Here is a 19,121-nt window from a genome sequence, read left to right on the forward strand (position 1 = left end):
TTGGAAGCGTTATTCAAATATGAAATACATTACCACAAGTGGCTACTGAAGTTAAATCAATTACATTAAAGAAAATTGGAAAAATATGAAGAAATAAATGTAAAGGGTAGGGGGAAAACTGGAAATGAAGTTAGAGTAAATAGCTTTGTTACAGCACCAGCACAGGTACAATGGGTCTCACAGCCTCTTTCTGTGCTGGAATTTCTGATTTTATTTTCTGACCTATTTGTTTACATTCTTTTTTTCTCAAAGAAGCAACCACTGTATATACTGCAGGTCAATTAATGCAAACATTTAAAAATATACAAATAGGGCTTAATTAATATAAAAACGAAGAAAACATAACTAAAATATAAAAACTACAAATTTCTCAAACATTATTTAACTAAAAATCTGAAATATACATTGTGAATAATGGCACAACCACTTTTGCTAAATGAACTTACATGCAAGCTCATTTGTCTATTTTGATCTACTTGATAAAAGCACTCCAGCATGATAGTCTCTTTTAATATTTACTGCCAGGTACACCAACCTACCAGCCAAAGGGGTCAGTGTATGTTTGCTGATTAGCTTCAATGCATGTCATAATGTGATAGAAACATAGGAATTGCTTGATGAAAAAAAGACCACGGTCCAATTAGTTCGCCTTCAACCACCCTTGTAGTTGCGTGATACAATAATGAAGTTGTTAACTAATCTGGGTGATCAATGATCAATTAGTCTACAACAGACCCAGATACGAGATGAGCAAACCCCCAGTGGTGAAAAGCTGTGGGAACCATAGGTTCAAAGCCACCTGTTCCTCCTAAGCATGCTACACATACATATATCATGCCTCAAATTACTCATAACTGTATCACAAAATATTATTTTCTAATTTACATTTAAATGAATTAATACTATCTGCTTCCACCGTCTCCCTAGGGAGCCTATTCCATAGATTTACCACTCGCTCACTGAAATAATATTTCCGCAGATTAGTTTTGAATTTACCCCTCCCTTCAAGAGCAGGCCAACCTCTCTGGTTCTACTGCCCCGGACAAGGTTAAACAGCTGGTCATGGTCTACATTATCTAGTCTCTTTAGATTCTAAAAACAGCTATTGTATCGTCTCTCGAACTCTTTTCCAGTGAGAACATAATCACTCCTCATAATACCATCTCTTGATCATTCTGGTTGCTCTCTTCTGTATCTTTTCAATAGCTGCAATATCCTTTCTGCACTACAGTGACCAGAACTGTACACAGTATTCAAAGTGCAGTCACACCAATGATTTGGAAAGTGGCAGGAATACCTCACTATTTTGGCTCAATAATAATCTTTCAATACATTCTAACATCTGTTTTGCTTTACTCATTGCCAACGGGCCCTGTTGTGATAACTTCAATTTATTGTGCACATTCGATTTCACTGCAGCCAACTGTTAGAAATCAGGGTGTCCAAAATATATATGGTTATGTGAACAAAACTGTGACGCGAATAATACTGTGTTTAAATGAGTGTATGTTTCTAGCTCAACACAAGTAAAGGGTTAAAAATAAGTTATGTTTTACCTGAGACTGCTTAAGTTTTGTTTTCCTAGGAAGATTTGCATTAGAATCGAGACAAATTTTAATGAGTTAGATTAGAGGATGCATAACATTCCACGAGGGGGCCCACAGCATGATTTGGCCTTGTCTGTCATCTGTAAATTTAGGATTTTGGCTTAGTCTTTAATTTGGCCAACTAAGGCCAACCTATAACCATATTATAATGCTAAGGTAGAACTTGGAGTTCGTTTAACAGAACTGCCTGTGAAGATAATTAAAAGTTAATTAATATAAAAGACATAGAATGCACCGACTGGACCAGGGAGGACAAGACAGGATGAGATAAGAGACAATGGACTGGATTTTACGGCCCTTTGTGCTCCGGGTTTCCCCCCAGAGCGGCGTGAAAAAAGGCGGTGAGGTCCCCAGCGCCCAGCTGCGATCTTCCGGTCGGGTTTTGGGGTGGTGCTGAGCAGCACCGCCAGGAAATGCTGCGCCGAGTGTGCAACACCCATGGTTGCGACACTAGCGTGTGTTTGAGCTCCTGCCCGACCTGTCTGCCCGGAAGTGCGCCCGCAATGACCGCCTGGGAAATCAGAGCTGGTGGCGGAGAGGAAAGTAAAGTACTGCAAAAATAAGTGCGAGTGTTTCTTGCTTTAACTTTTTGTGTGATTTGTGTTGCGGTGTTTTAGGAATGTTTTTGTGGGGTTTTTCTTTTAGGTCTCCCCCCCACAGGCCTCTCCCAGAGCGCGCACGGCTGGCACTTTAGCTTAGAAATTTCCCATCCTTGCGCCAAGAGAGGTGTACAACGCCTCCCTTAGTGTTGCGCCCCCTGACGCAAGGCCCAGATGCCCAAAATTAAATAATAAAGCGTAAACTATTCCCGGCCGCTAACTTTCCCGCCCCGCCGCCATTATCGCCTTGAAAACAGAAAAGTCGAAAATCCAGCCCTATAGCTTTTGGGGGAAAAACAGAACTGGATTATTTGGGGGACTTTGATAATTCAACTATGAGTAATGGTGATACAACTACCATAGGGTCACTATCCATGAGTTTAGGGTTAGAACAAATGAAATTGTTTAGATGCTCAATCTTGATCATATCCAATAGAGGTACACATGTATAGACAGAGGATGAGAACAGGGTCAACTCCGTTGTAATGGGTGAACAGGCTGAAAACATATGCAATCCAAGCTTACATATTGTGAATTGCTGACTGGATGACATACCAGGCTGACTGTTGGTACCATTAAATTGTACCACAGCATCAATCATTACCTTCAGAAGAGTGAGATTAGAGAAAAAAATTGCAACAAAAATGCATGCATGAACGCCAGATGAGGATGATAATCCTCAGCCTCTGCTGTGATGCCTCACGAGCAAATAATATGCCAGCAATTGTCATTAACCTCACACATGAAAGAAGTCACTTCAGTTTGGTAACAGAGTGTTGCTGGCACAGTGGAATAAAGTACAGTACCAACATGAGTTACCACCTTTAAGAGAAGGGATTGAAGAAAAAAAACTGAATAGAGAACCTAGAAGAGACATAAAATGTTCTCAAAAGAGCTTGAAGCATCAATGCAACATATTTATAATATTCAAATATTGATGCATGCCCGATCCACATATCTATCTCCTATTGTGTACAAATCAAAATCTAGCACATTTAAACTCGTTTGGTTTGTGCTTCTCAGCATATGAAATCAGACCCTGCAGGATCAAATTTAAAGAACACATGCATTTGATACAAAATTCAAATGAGTTGTGATCCGTATTGCCAAACTATAATATTCTTTCAAGATTCAACCACGATATGCATAAAGGACCTGATAATTTACTGAAACATACAAGATCAAAAAATATCTTTTGTCAACTGTAAATTGGGTCATAAACCGGCTGGACAGGTTCTCAATGTTAGAACAGGCAACACAATGGAAATCAAGCATGTAGTTGGTGATTTTTAGTGATCTAGTTGCTTGGCTGCAGTGTTCAAATCAACCTTTTACCTGCACAATAGAAGATAGATATATAAGGACTGAACTCCCCCCACCACCTTAAATCAAACAAGGTGATCTGACTCTAATTTCTGAAAAGGTACGTTATAACATAGGGAACTAATTTTAAAAATTATTTTGCTATATTCTGTGCTCATTGGAATCAAGGATGTCAGTACTGTGAAATGGAATACTTTTCAAATCTGATCCAAGTGTCAGAATGATGCGTTCCCACAGGGCACTTGGAGAATCACCACCTTTTGCCAAGTTGACAACTGAGCAGAGACAGGATACAAGTGGGTCAGGAGCTAGGATCATGGTTTGAATTCTCATGCATTCTTTGTTGTGAAATTTAATTGAAAACCTGAATAACTAATGCTTCCATGTTATAAGTCACAAAAGGGGAGAAAATAGACTTCTTTTTAATAATAAACTTTTGGTGTCGGATTTATGTTTTAGAAATTTACAATTAACCTGGTCTAAAATGGGACGGCTGGCAGCTGCAGCCAATATAACACAATCAAATTGTCTCTGTCTTCTTCAACAATGTGCTTTAGCTTCAACCTCATTAACAGCATCCTGATAGCACTGCACCAATGTGAACTCTTCCACTTTCCACAGGATCCATCCTTACGGCCTCTGAATTAGACTCCCAACTTAGAACTAACTTTGTCCAAATCAGCAATAATGTTGCGCTGTGAGCCTCAATTTGTCAGGAACTGGGATCAGATTGTTCAAACTTATTTCACTTAGGATTCTTAATGTTGGCATAAAGAGACTTTTCTGTTCCAGTCTTAAACCGTGTAGGTGCTAGAATTGCTCTGTGCCACTAGTCACTATTTAAATCATCTAAACCTGGTTGGTCATTTACTGCAGAAAACATTTTTAAAACTTGTAGCAATATGTTTCCACACTTATGTTAATAACCACAAAGAAATATTGGATACACACCATGTAAAACTGCAGTCGGTAATGTTTCTTCACTAAACTCAGTACAAACATGCAGAAGCCTGAAAAGTGACAGCAGGAAGTATATTAGCCTTCTCAATACGCAACAAAAATACATACACGAGTTATGGTGAAAGCTATTCTAATGCACCACCTCATGCAACCCTCTCGGGTACATGCAAATTCCATAACTTTACTACTAGTTATTATTGGTCACCCTTAAACTAAAACCTAGCTGTAATAAGGCCTGGAAAGTTTTCATAATAGAAGTTAAATCATTTAGGAATTAAAATTTTAATAATACTATTTAATTTGTAGAACATATAGCAGTATAATATATACGGATTCTCTTAGAATATCTAGGAGGAAGAAAGCAATTTCTGTTCATCTATGATCATAGCTAACAATGGAAATCTCTCTTTCTCGCTCCTCGGTCCCCCTGGAAATTCTACAGTCAAATTCTATTATTTCTTAATTATTTACAACAATTACATCACAAATTGATAATCCAGCATTGTGAACACCATAGGCAAAAATGGAACCAAAACTGAATTTTCTAAACCCATTTAAACACCAATATTCTGTGGAATGAAATTTTAGCACAGGAGTTCATGCTTGTAATTCTCCACATAGCAAATTTACAATCTCAGTTGTGAAAATGCTCATCAGGGGCTTGGTGCTTTCTCTACAGGGAAGCAGGAAAGGAACTGGAAAAGAAACAAACTGTAAAGTGAAAAGGAGTCACCCGGGTCTGCTTTCACACACATCCAAAGCACCACTGGAAGCTGCTCAACCATCTGCCCAGTTGTGCATGGCACCAGTTTCAGAGAAGTATGGTAGATGCACAGGTGCAGCTTATTTGTCTATCCTTCAACTGTCCACAATACAAGCAGACCAAAGAAAATGGAAGTGGAGAAATCATTTAACACCTGTAAAATTAACTGATTACACTGAAAGATTCTGGAGTGCACTTTTGAGCCCTGGAGTGAATACTGGAGTTCAGAGAAAGGTTATAAACCCATTAAATTTCAGTCTCAGAATTTAGGACAATTGCATACTACTTTCGAATTAAACTGCAGCTCTGCAATCACTATCTGGTGTTCATTTTTATATAGTTTTCATAAGAGATGTTTAAGTATTTTGAAGAGTCTAATTTTAAAATAAAACCTTATTTGAAAAAGTCTATTTAAAAAAAAATGGAATAGCCAATAATGATAAACAGACAAGAGAAAACCTGATCCCAAATAAACTGAGATGCGTTGGTATTCTGGAAGGATGAGATCAAATTGGCTGATGGCTCCCTGTCATCCTCATGATCTTGTGAACCTATACTGTTTGCAAACAATACTCTGTCGCATTTACTCCAATATCTGCCCTCTGAAAAATGTATATGCTGTATAAATTACAATAGCAATTGTGTTCTAGAGTTTTAAATGTTTTCTGTATTACATAAAAAGTCAACTAATGTACAATAAATCAGAGTCTAAGAGGGTTAATGTAACTGCAACTCAAAATTTTGACACCTCAGTGTTGAAATTCAAACAAACTTTCCAATCACAATGCATGTGCAAACTAGCTCCAATCAAAATGAAAATTCTGGCTCAGATTTGTTTATAACCCCATTTATCAGATTACTAAATTTCAGAGTACTAATGTATAATACTGAACATTTCAATGCATTACCTTCATTTACAGCTGTTTGCACACACATTAGAGGCTTGGAGGTTAGATGAGTTTCAATTTCTGCTTATTGGTTCTACTCAAGATTGAACAAATGGCTGAATTGGTCCAGAAATAAATAAACATAAAGTCTGAAATATTAGTTCATGGAAAGTGCCAATTATGTACTCCTAATTCCAGGTCAATGTTGGTGACAACTACTTTCTTTAGCAAGAACGTTTTATTCCTGCGAATTGTTATCAGCAGTAAGATTGTTTCAGGGTCACATCTTCAAACCATATATATGCTTTGCGAAAGTCTTGGCAAAACAGCTAAGCTGCCTGGAATTGGAGAAATGCCCTATCCTAAAATACAAATCTAAGATTTTCTTTGAATCTCATGAAAGACAGGTTCAAAAATCAAAAAAATGGATACAAGCTATCCTGTTTACTAATCTGTCATTTGTTTTCAGTAACCAGTTTTCACCTTCTAAGATCGTTAGAATGGTCAAATAGCAAGTGGCGATGCAAGACTTTTACTGCTCATCTGGACCATATTTCATTTTTCACAAAATAGTGATGTAAAAATTAAAGATCATAATTAAAATATTCTGAGCATGTAGGAATATGCTATTCTTCCAACACATTCCTAAAGAGAGGGGTTAGGAGAATTAAAAAAAAAAGTTTTGCAGCATCGAAAACTTAGTGATAGGGTGTGGTTGAGACCATTGCATCTTTTAAGGGTTAAGTGGATAACTATTTGAAGGAGGGAGAAGATACAGGGATAGGTGTTTGGGGGGGGGGGGGTGCGGGGTGGAGACAGTAGTGCAGTGAAATTAGTTCTGCACTGCTGTGGCAAAGATCCGTCAGACACAATAGGCCTTGTGGCCTTCTTCTGTGTGGTAAACCTCTATGGTTCTATGTATAAGTAATTATTTTCAAAAGACCAAAAATCCTGACCCATTTTCCCTTTTTTAACCCAGGGCTCTCCTGTTGCCATTGCTGCAAAGATCAGCTCACTAACCTTGTTAATTTCTGGTCTGTATGGCTGAACTACTCCAAGGATAAACTCTGGGTTTGAGGGGAAGGGAGCAAAGTCCATGGCAGAATGATCTTTAAAAGATAAGCTTGAAGACCTCTTGTGTTTTGATAAAGGCTACACTCTCAAAAAAAATCATAACCTACCTTTTCTCTTTATATATGCTGACTGACCTGCCATGTATTCAAGCATTCCCTGATTTATTGCAGACCACTATTGATATCATCCAATATTAATATAAATCAAAATAAAATACTAAGAATTGCTAAACAATGTCTATGTACTTATCCATACTTTGGCTGCCGTACATACTACTGCAAGTGGAAACAGATAAAGGCAAGCATGTTGGATCAAAGATAAATGAACTATGATAACTGGAGGAAGTGGTTTACCCAAGTCTTGTTTCACAAGAAACAAATTCAGATTTATTACTTACAGTAAAAAGATTTGAAGTAATTCAAAGACCTACAACACTTTATGAATATATACTAAACTTTTACTCACCTGTTAGGTACATAGCAAAGGAGATAAAGCGATGATAACGGACGAGGAACTGAAGTGGCACGTCCCTTCGCACCAGACCACCAAAGTAATCAGCAACTGTTTCTCCATAAAAGAAATAATTTACACACAGAAGAATGTACCTACCAGAAAGAATTTAAATTAGGCAATAAATTTACAAAAATGCTTTTATCTAAAAATCAAAATGATGTTTGGTTATTTTAAGTTGGGCAATATTTTCAACTTGAATTTTGTATAATTTCATGCATTGTGTGTAAAAATTAAGCTACATGTATTGTATTGCACCCACAGATTGACAGTGATTTGTATTTTAGGTTGAAAACCTCATATCCAATATGACATTACATAAAAAAAGATTGAAAATGTCTCCTTTTCTCCTCTTCTAGTCTCAGCATAATTAACTGAATAGGTGGGGTTGGAACAATGGCACTCTACAGAGGGTTGTCCTCCAATTTTCTCTATATCCCCGTGAGAAAAGAGATGATCTCCCACCAAAATGCAATAGCAAATTACAGTGGGGAATTATGACCAGAAAACAGAATCCTGCCACTTTGTGGTATAGTCCATGGGAGCATCACTGAAAGATAATAGGACATACATACCTTATGATCCAGCAAAAGGGAAGTCAAAGTTTAACATCCAGCCTTTGGATATTTTATACATTAGAATCAAATTTACACATTCCTATCAAGTTGTGCCCTGTTCATAGTTGGGCAGTTTCATCAGATAGTAAGAAGGGGGAAGAAATCATATTTAAAAATTTAAAAGTAAAAAAATTAAGACAATTAGACAATGTACGCATTATATTTCTTCCTTCTTCAAGAAAGGTAGATGGGTGAAAATGTGTGTAAGGCACCAATTAACTTTATAAAAAAGACAAAAATAGACTCCGGTGTAGAGCCAATTAATTTCATTTCTACTCAGAGCTTTAAATTACCCGAGTTTATACCAAGGCCCGAGCTAGCTCAGGGCCAATTATGATCAAGACAGGTTAGGTGTGAATTCATTTATACGCTATTTGCATCCTGAACAAGGCAGGTTTCGGCTCAGTTCTTCAAGGACATTTTTTTTTTAAATGGAAGGTGGTGATGTGTCAAGGTCCATGTTGCAGGATACCAAGGTTGATAAAAAACTACATGGGGTAAATTAGAAATCGGTGTTGCCAAGTTTGGGTTTTAAGGCTCTGAGGATTGTAGCAGAAAGGAAACATTCAGAGGAGTAAAAGAATAAGTTAGCAACCATGCAAGAAGTCTTGAATTCGATAGTGAGGATCTGGGGGGGGGGCGGGGGAAGGAAAAGCATATTGGATTACATATCTGCGGCTTAGAAGGAACAAGTGAGGACATGTTAAAGCAGTACTGAAGAGACAAAAAATGTATAATGTAAAGACAAAGGACAGGAAGGTTAGAAAGCACAGGTAAGATATTAGAAGAATCTTGTGGAAATATCAGAAAGAATTCACGATTAATAAGAATTTAATTCATGCTTGAGGGTTAAACCAGTAGACTCAGCGTCTCTTGAACTGAAAACAACAAGCACTTCAAAGGAGACGAGGATAAAAGCTGCCGAATAGTAAAGTCAAATTCAAAGGAGTCACCATGTGTAAGATAATGTGTGTGAATAAGGAATGTCAGTTAACAGGGCCCCTACAAACACTAGTGAACGAACAAAAGGTCAGTTGCAGGAATAATAGATGTAGGCCAAATGGCAGGGGAAGTTACCTTAGCAGAAACATGCTGTAGGAAACAGCAGGGGGTGGGAAGAGATGAAAAGACCAAACTGATCAAGATATGGACACACACAATAATGAAGACAACAATTTGGTAATAACTCATGGAGGCAAGACAGGGTTACGATAACAGAAGGATGTATATGTACAAAGATGAAATGTCAGCTGAATCTGTCGAAACCAACACGTGTTTAGCTGAGGGAAGAAAGGGTATAACTAGACACAAGGTTTTGAAGGAAGTTAGCAAGAACCTAGGAACAACACGCGACAGCAGGAGCAGGAACCTGGGGTAGAATCCCTAAACTGAAGTCAGACGGAGACTGATCACCTCGGACCGAATCGGGTAATATCTTATATAGGTTGTGAGTCCTATATTCTGTAATCCATATAGGTTAATCCATATTCTGTCGTAACTAATGAGCAGTGTTTGTTAAAGCATTTATTAAAGATAAATTGGCTTGTGAATCTAGTGTCAGTCTTTTGTTCAGGTTAAACTTACTGTGGGAACCTTAAAAGGAAAATTGCGAACCTACTTGTTCGATCTTTCGAACATCTAACGAATTCGGCGCAACAGTCTCCTCAGATTTTGGAGCAATATTCAAGTCTTGGACAGACATGGAAGATTTAAGAGTTACTGAGGGGTAAAGTCTTTGACACAAAAAAACAAGCTTCGTGGAGGCAGCTTTAGCAATGGAGTGAAAGATTATACTACTCTAGACAGAAGTTAGTGAGAACAAGAATGTTGACAGATGATGGAGACTATCAATGAAATCAAAGGCTGGAGGTGATGGTTGTTAGGTATACAAAACAAGAAAATTTTTGATACGTGAAAGCAACATTATTTTCATAGTCCGTCACAGGAAAGAAATCAAGAAGTAGTGATCGAGTTATTGCAGTAAGTGAAGTCATGTGCACTAAATGCATGTAATTTCAAGTAAAGTGGAATCATCAGGTTGAATGGATAGGGCTAGATGAGGATTCAGCCTTTGGGAAACACGGGACAGGGTGAGGCAATGATAACCATGAATAAAGGTTTACAAGACAACTACATAATGACAACTTGTTTAGAAGTGCACAGTACCAGAGCTTTTCATAGGAATTGGAAATGTCCAATGAAATCACAAATGATTCACCAATTTGTTCAAGATCAGAGCTCCAGAGGTGCATAACATAGGCAACCGGATCACTAGCAGAAGATCACAGATAAGACCAGACCTTCCAAAATGATGGATAATTTGAGTGTTAACACCTGCTTTCATAATTTAGAAAGTTTCAATGCAAGTGCAATAAGGTATAGTTTGACAATATCAGCCAGTTTGAGACTGCTGCAGGACTATGCTTTGATGTCAATAATGCATACTAACATATATGCAAAAATTGTGTTAATTTTCAGCTACAACACTGTACTATAACCTCTGAATATTTCATTGTGCCATACACCTATTCTTGCTGTACTCCTTGGATTGCTGCATTTTCAGCTCATTACTAATTTACCGCATTTTTATGGTTTGTATATTCTCAACTAACCTTTTTTACAATTATCAAACATTACCATCATCTACTTCAGCTTTTAACAGTTATTCAGACTTTTGTGAAGCTTTTCTGATTTATTATCTAATGTGGTATTTTGTGATGTAATTGAATGGAGTGCTTAAAAATTAATCTATTTATTTAGCATATAATAGCAGCTGCATTTCAGTGCAGCGCACCCACAATCTTGCACTATCACAGATGCCATGTTGCGGATGAGACATTAAATCAAGACCCCAGTATGCCTACTCAGGTGACACGATTCAAAGAGCAGAGGAGTTCTCCCAATATCCTGGCCAACATTTATCTGCTCCTTTACCTTACTGCTGTTTGTGGACTGGTGTTGCATAACTTCAAACTTTAACTAAACTTCCAATATTTCTATTACTTAATCTTCTTCTACCAACACAAGATGATGTTTAGAGATATGCTAGTTGATCTCCTGTAGCATTTTTCTGTCAAAATTGTGTACATTTCTCCTTGTAACAACATCTCTGCTCATCTCCCACTCTTTTCTGTATGTGTCTCATTTTATTTTGCTCTCTAAGACTCTCACACGTCTGGTGGTCACTGTACCTTTATATTATCTCTTTCTACATGTTTCTCTCTCTCTCTCTACATCTCTATGTGACTTTCTTTCTTTCTGTACATGTCACTCTCAGTTATGGGACAAGGCAAGGAATAGGAAACAGAAGGGAGCAAGAAGTCTGGGAAGAAGTGCAAGGTCAGGATGCATCTGTGGATTGTTTTTCTTTTATGGCTCACTGGATTTAGTGCAATGAACCGTTCAGTACGAGTACATTCAGATGCTACTACAACATATGCAGGCAAGAGAGAGAAACTGGGGTCCTGGAGTTTTGGATATAAAAGTCAAGAGGCAGCAGGGAAGCCCAGGATCTGCACACAGTTGGGAGGCTGGCCAGGGAACAGTGAGCAGGGCACTCACATCCAACTGATCCTTGGCTGACACATGCTTATTGTGTATTTCCCCATCATTCATTGTAAAACCTAATCTGGTAATACCGCACATGCAAAATAATAAAATTGATATTCCACTCAGAATCAGAAATAAACGTACACAATTCTGATTTTTCAGCTTTGTTGGCTTCCAGCGAACAGCTGCTGTTTCACTTGCTGTCCAGTGACTCGTTCTACTGGTTTTCAGCTTTGCTGGTCATGGCTTGTGGCTTTACATTTTCTCCGCCGCTTTGATCTACGGTGACCTCCAACTTGCATCAATTTCACCATCATCTGTCTGCATCGCAACCAACACTCATTCCTATGGCAAAAACCTCCATCCTCGAACTTTCTTCCCTTCAAATAGCTTCTGGACTTCACTCGCTTGCTTTGGACAGCAGTTTGTCGATGCTCCGTGCTGGCTTAGTCCTTCTATGGGACCTTTGACTTTGACCATGGTGTCTCTACTATTGTCTCCAATCTATTCCCTGCTGCCAGGAAATATGTATCCCATTATTACATAACCAGGCCTATGTAACCTGAGCTTTTCCCGGTGTCCATTTGTGTGCGCACTTTGGCTGCCGCTCCGGACATGGGTCGTTCATTTCTTTTTCCACTTTTTCTCCCCCTTTTCCTTTTCTCTCTATCCTTCCCTGGTTGCTCCCTCCTGTCGTTAGCCTCCTTTCATCTCTCCTCTCTCAGACACTCTGCCCTCCCAAATACTTACGCCAATCCTTCATTACTCTTCGACCTTCCGACTCTCCTGCCGCTGTCCCAGGCTTGACTTCCTATTAGATAAGCCTACAGCTTCCCTCTGTGCCTCTCTTGGCATCCTACGAAGGGCCCATTGAGGCACTTGTCACTGCCTCCTTACGAGTAGCAATCCCAACTGCCCCATCCTACTCTCCCGTCAACCTTCCTGCCCAAGGTGCCCATCGGGGACTAATCTTGCCAATCTCCTCCCCGTTCAACTCACCCCTCCCAGTGCTGAGCCTGTGGATGCTGGCAGTGGATCTGCCATCACCTACCATCTCCACATCTCCCTCCAGAATGTCCGTTCACTTGCGAACAAGGCCATTGCCATCCATGAGCTTATCATCGTGGATGATTGCAGCAACATTATGTCCCTGGTTGAGGGGTGATGATACCTTACCTATAAATGAAGCCTCCCCACCTGGCTATACCTTCCACCACTCAGAATGATGTGGCGGCTCTTCTCACTAAATCACACCTTGGTCTGTCCCTCTACTCCTCCAGCACTTTCTCCTCCTTTGAGCATCTCAACTTATTCCACCCCCTCACCTTTCACTTAAAATTCCCATTCACTACCGCCCACCCAAGTACCATAAAATTTTTATTACCGACATTATCTTTACAGCTTTCCTCCCTCAGCACCAAGCGACTTCTCATCATCAGTGATTTCAATCTCCATCGCAATTCATCATGCTCTCTCCTCTGAGTTCACTAGCCTCCTATCCTTCCTTAATCTCTCCCTCCACGTAAACTCCCCAACCCATATTCACAGCCACCTGCTCGACCTTGCCATCTCTCGTGGCCTCGCTACGCCCACCTTGTCAATCACAGATCAAGCCATCTTTGACCACTTCCTCGTATCTACTCACATCCCCCTTCCCCCAACCACCACCCCTGCCCCTCCCCAAATCCTACTTCCTTCTGTGTCCACCAATGGAAAAAACTCTCTCCCAACTGCACTTACGAAATTCGAACTATTCAGCCTTTGGCCTTCCATTCACCACGGCATTTCTGCAGCTACCGATCTGCTCAACCATACCCTCACCACTATCTTTGATGCCATAGTCCTTATTAAAACAATTACTCTCTCTCACCCTGTCTGTTCCCCCTGGTACGGCCCTCACCTTCGCTCCCTCAAGTTCAAGGAACGCAGACTTAAATGGATATGGCTGAAAACTGGTTTAGGCATTCACCACCAGATCTGGTTGGACTACATAAAGCATTATCGGGTCCTGCTCTCGTCTGCCAAAATTACTCACTTTTCTAGAATCATTCTGGAATGCAAAGATAAACTTTCACCCTCACCTATGACAACAACTGTGAGGAGCTTATGGAATATTTGTCTCTAAGATTGAGACCATCCATTCAGCTGCCTTTGCCACTTCCCTTCCTTCCCGAAGCCTACCGGGCCAAACTTGCTCTAAGGTTCCCCCCCTGCCCTAGCCCTGAACTCGCATCTTTCTCCAGTTTCTCTCCGATCTCCCCTCATGACCTCTCCGCGCTCAGCTTGTCCACGAGACCCGACTAAATTGCTGACCACCCAACCTCCTTTTCTGGCTCCCATATTAGCCGACATTGATAATGGTTCTCTCATCAAGCACTGTCCCGATCTCCCTCAAATCTGCCATCACCCCCTCCTCAAAAATTCAACCCTTGATCCCTCTGTCCTTGCAAACTACCGCCCCATCTCCAACCTTTCTTTCCTCTCGAAAGTCCTTGAACGTGTTTTCGCCTCCCAAATCCGTCCCATCTTTCCCTCAACTACCTATTGCACCACTCCAATCAGGTTTCCGCCCCTGCCACAGCACCAAAATGGCTCTCTCATCAAAGTCACAAATGACATCTTTTGTGACTGTGACGAAGGTAAACTATTCCTCCTCATCATTCTTGACTTGTCGGCAGCCTTTAACATGATTGATCACTCCATCATTCTCCTACACCTCTCCACTGTCGTTCAGCTCGGTGAGACTGCACTCGCCTGTTTCCATTCTTATCTATCTAATCGTAGCCAGAGAATCACCTGCAATAGCTTCTCTTCCTGTTCCTGCATAATTATCTCTGGTGTCCCCTAAGGGTCTATCCTTGACCCCCTCCTATTTCTCATCTACATGCTGCCCCCAAGCAACATCATCCAAAAACACAGCATCTGTTTCCATATGTACGCTGATGACACCAGTCCTACCTCACCACTTCTCTGAACCCCTCCACAATCTGTACATTGTCAGACTGCTTTTCCGACATCCAGTTCTGGATGAGCAAAAATTTTCATAATTAAATATTGGGAAGATCGAAGCCATTCTCCACAAACTCTATTCCCTAGCCACTGACTCCATCCCTCTCCCTAACACCTGTCTGTGGCTGAACCACACCGTTCGCAACCTTGGTGTCATATTTGACCCGGAAATGAGCTTCCGATCACATATCTGCAACATAACTAAGACCGCCTATTTCCACGTATTTAACATCGCCTGTCTCCGCCTTTGCCTCAGTTCATCCACTGCTGAAACCCTCATCCATGCCTTTATTACCTCTTTACTTGACTATTCCAATGCACTCCTGGCTGGCCTCCCACTTTCTACCCAATGGAAACTTGAAGTCATCCAAAACTCAGCTGCCGTGGCCCAACTCGCACCAAGTCCCATTCACTCATCACCCCTGTACTCGCTCCCGGTTAAGCAATGTGTCAATTTCAAAATTCTCATCCTTGTTTTCAAATTCCTCCATGGCCTGGCCCCTCCCTATCTGTAATCTCCTCCAGTCCCACAGCCACCGCCCCCCCACCCCCCCAAAGATATTTGCGCTCCTCTAATTCTGCCCTCTTGAGCATCCCTGATCATAAGTGCTCAACCACTGGTGGGAGTGCCTTCCATTGCCTCGGCCCAAAGCTCTGGAATTTCTTGCCTAAATCTCCCCACCTCTTTGACCAAGCTTTTGGTCACCTGCCTTAATTTCGCCTTATGTGGCTCGGTGTCAAATTTTTTGTCTTATATTACTCCTGTGAAGCACCTTGGGAAATTTTACTACTTTAAAGGTGCCATGCAAATACAAGTTGTTGTTGCTTGATATGAAAAATTATTAAAAAGAAAAATCTTAATGGGCTAGAATTTACCATAAAAATAATGGTGAGGTTAACAGTACACACCGTTATTTATGCACAAATAAGCCCAAAAAGCGGCGCTCCTCTGTAAGCTGCATGAAAACAGCATCTTGCTGTCTGGCTCCCCATTTAAATGTATTGAACAGTATGAAGTTCCTGTACTTACATCATAGATACTGACTAAACTCATCACAGAAAGTCCGGACTTGTCCTTTTCAGTCTAAGTACCCTTTTTAATGGCGTGATGAGTCTAAAGCCCCGAATTTCCACATTCACGCTTTCTGGCGCCCATGTACGATAACATACGTTTTTTCCCCACCCCCGTTTGTGCAAAAAAACTCATCACTTTTCACATAGCAGAAGTTATTTTTAGCGCCGAGCTACCCAAAGATAATTCTGGGGGCGGAGCTTGTAGTGTGTGTCGAAAAATCACTGCGCATGCGCTGGAAAAAAAACTCACTGCACAAGCGCTGGAAAAAGAAAATCACTCACTAACTGAAAATACTATGGACTGAAATAGTATGAAATTGACACAAAGTTGCATTCAATTTTGTATTACGGCTACTGGATTGATAAGGCTCTTCTGCAAGTTTAACAACACCTCAATGTATGCTGTGAATGACATTTCCTTATAATAGTGCAAATTATTTTTCAATGTGCCTGGAGTATGATTGTTGTTCAGTCTGGCACAGAAGCTCTAGAACGAGCGTGGAGGACCTTCGGCCAAGGATTGCAGCGGACTAGGTGCGTGGAGAGGACCTTCAGTCAAAGATTACAGCGGGCCAGGTGCGAGGAGTACCTTCGGCCATGGATTGCAGCGGACCAGGTGCGTGGAGTACCTTCGGCCATGGATTGCAGCAGACCAGGTGCGTGGAGTACCTTCGGCCATGGATTGCAGCGGACCAGGTGCGTGGAGTACCTTCGGCCATGGATTGCAGCGGACCAGGTGCGTGGAGTACCTTCGGCCATGGATTGCAGCGGACCAGGTGCGTGGAGAGGACCTTCGACCAAGGATTACAACGGGCCAGGTGTGTGAAGAGGACCTTCGGCCAGGAATTGCAGTGCGCCAGCACTGATTTCCTTAACTTAAAGTAGGCTTTTTTTACAACGGTGTCTAAGGTGTCTCTCTGCCGGTTTGAAAAAAATCATTGCTGGGGAAACTAGCATAAATAGCCAAAAACAGCACAAAATCCCTTTTCAATGCAGACCAGTGCCAAAAATCTGGCGCTGACAGTCGGCGCCGGCACCAAAACTTTGGGGAAAATTTCAACCGACCGATTATGCCCACCCCCCACAAAAATCGGCGGCCGCCAAAGAAACGGCGCCCAATGATGCTGAAAACTGCCCCCTTAATTACTGCCAAACAACCTCTCTGACACTGAAAATTAACTTTTACAAGTCTTAAGGCTCATTCCTTCAGATTTTAATTGTTGCTCGAGATTAAAAAATGTTAGTGGGAGTTGTGTACAAACCTCCAAACAGTAGTAGTGATGTTGGGGAGGGCATCAAACAGGAAATTAGCGGTGCATGCAATAAAGGTGCAGCAGTTATCATGGGTGACTTTAATATGCATATAGATTGGGCTAACCAAACTGGAAGCAATACGGTGGAGGAGGATTTCCTGGAGTGCATAAGGGATGGTTTTCCAGACCAATATGTTGAGGAACCAACTTGGCGGGAGGCCATCTTAGACTGGGTGTTGTGTAATGAGAGAGGATTAATTAGCAATCTCATTGTGCGAGGCCCCTTGGGGAAGAGTGACCATAATATGGTGGAATTCTACATTAGGATGGAGAATGAAACAGTTAATTCAGAGACCATGGTCCAGAACTTAAAGAAGGGTAACTTTGAAGGTATGAGGCGTGAATTGGCCGGGATAGATTGGCGAATGATACTTAAGGGGCTGACTGTGGATGGGCAATGGCAGACAATTAGAGACCGCATGGATGAACTACAACAATTGTACATTCCTGTCTGGCGTAAAAATAAAAAAGGGAAGGTGGCTCAACCGTGGCCATCAAGGGAAATCAGGGATAGTATTAAAGCCAAGGAAGTGGCATACAAATTGGCCAGAAATAGCAGTGAACCTGGGGACTGGGAGAAATTTAGAACTCAGCAGAGGACGACAAAGGGTTTGATTAGGGCAGGGAAAAAAAGAGTATGAGAGGAAGCTTGCAGGGAACATTAAGACGGACTGCAAAAGTTTCTATAGATATGTAAAGAGAAAAAGGTTAGTAAAGACAAACGTAGGTCCCCTGCAGTCAGAATCAGGGGAAGTCATAACGGGGAACAAAGAAATGGCAGACCAATTGAACAAGTACTTTGGTTCGGTATTCACTAAGGAGGACACAAACAACCTTCCGGATATAAAAGGGGTCAGAGGGCAAGAAGGAGGAACTGAGGGAAATCCTTATTAGTCGGGAAATTGTGTTGGGGAAATTGATGGGATTGAAGGCCGATAAATCCCCAGGGCCTGATGGACTCCATCCCAGAGTACTTAAGGAGGTGGCCTTGGAAATAGCGGATGCATTGACAGTCATTTTCCAACATTCCATTGACTCTGGATCAGTTCCTATCGAATGGAGGGTAGCCAATGTAACCACACTTTTTAAAAAAGGAGGGAGAGAGAAAACAGGGAATTATAGACCGGTCAGCCTGACATCAGTAGTGGGTAAAATGATGGAATTAATTATTAAGGATGTCATAGCAGCGCATTTGGAAAATGGTGACATGATAGGTCCAAGTTAGCATGGATTTGTGAAAGGGAAATCATGCTTGACAAATCTTCTGGAATTTTTTGAGGATGTTTCCAGTAGAGTGGACAAGGGAGAACCAGTTGATGTGGTATATTTGGACTTTCAGAAGGCTTTCGACAAGGTCCCACACCAGAGATTAATGTGCAAAGTTAAAGCACATGGGATTGGGGGTAGTGTGCTGACATGGATTGAGAACTGGTTGTCAGACAGGAAGCAAAGAGTAGGAGTAAATGGGTACTTTTCAGAATGGCAGGCAGTGACTAGTGGGGTACCGCAAGGTTCTGTGCTGGGGCCCCAGCTGTTTACATTGTACATTAATGATTTGGACGAGGGGATTAAATGTAGTATCTCCAAATTTGCGGATGACACTAAGTTGGGTGGCAGTGTGAGCTGCGAGGAGGATGCTATGAGGCTGCAGAGTGACTTGGATCGGTTAGGTGAGTGGGCAAATGCATGGCAGATGAAGTATAATGTGGATAAATGTGAGGTTATCCACTTTGGTGGTAAAAACAGAGAGACAGACTATTATCTGAATGGTGACAGATTAGGAAAAGGGGAGGTGCAACGAGACCTGGATGTCATGGTACATCAGTCATTGAAGGT

At 41.1% G+C, this 19,121-nt stretch overlaps 1 protein-coding gene across 1 annotated transcript in view; it reads right to left on the bottom strand.

Annotated features, from left to right (window-relative positions):
• The window catches only part of cds1 (CDP-diacylglycerol synthase (phosphatidate cytidylyltransferase) 1), a 200,969-nt gene that overhangs the window by 55,286 nt on the left and 126,562 nt on the right, over positions 1-19,121 (bottom strand). Inside the window, exons 5-6 of the mRNA XM_070871063.1 lie at positions 7,679-7,818; positions 4,481-4,539 (exon numbers count right to left, since the gene is read on the bottom strand). Coding sequence (XP_070727164.1) covers positions 4,481-4,539; positions 7,679-7,818 — 199 coding nt within the window. The remainder of the gene's footprint in view (positions 1-4,480; positions 4,540-7,678; positions 7,819-19,121) is intronic.

Source organism: Pristiophorus japonicus, chromosome 2, assembly GCF_044704955.1.
Source record: "Pristiophorus japonicus isolate sPriJap1 chromosome 2, sPriJap1.hap1, whole genome shotgun sequence".
Lineage (NCBI taxonomy): Eukaryota > Metazoa > Chordata > Chondrichthyes > Pristiophoridae > Pristiophorus > Pristiophorus japonicus.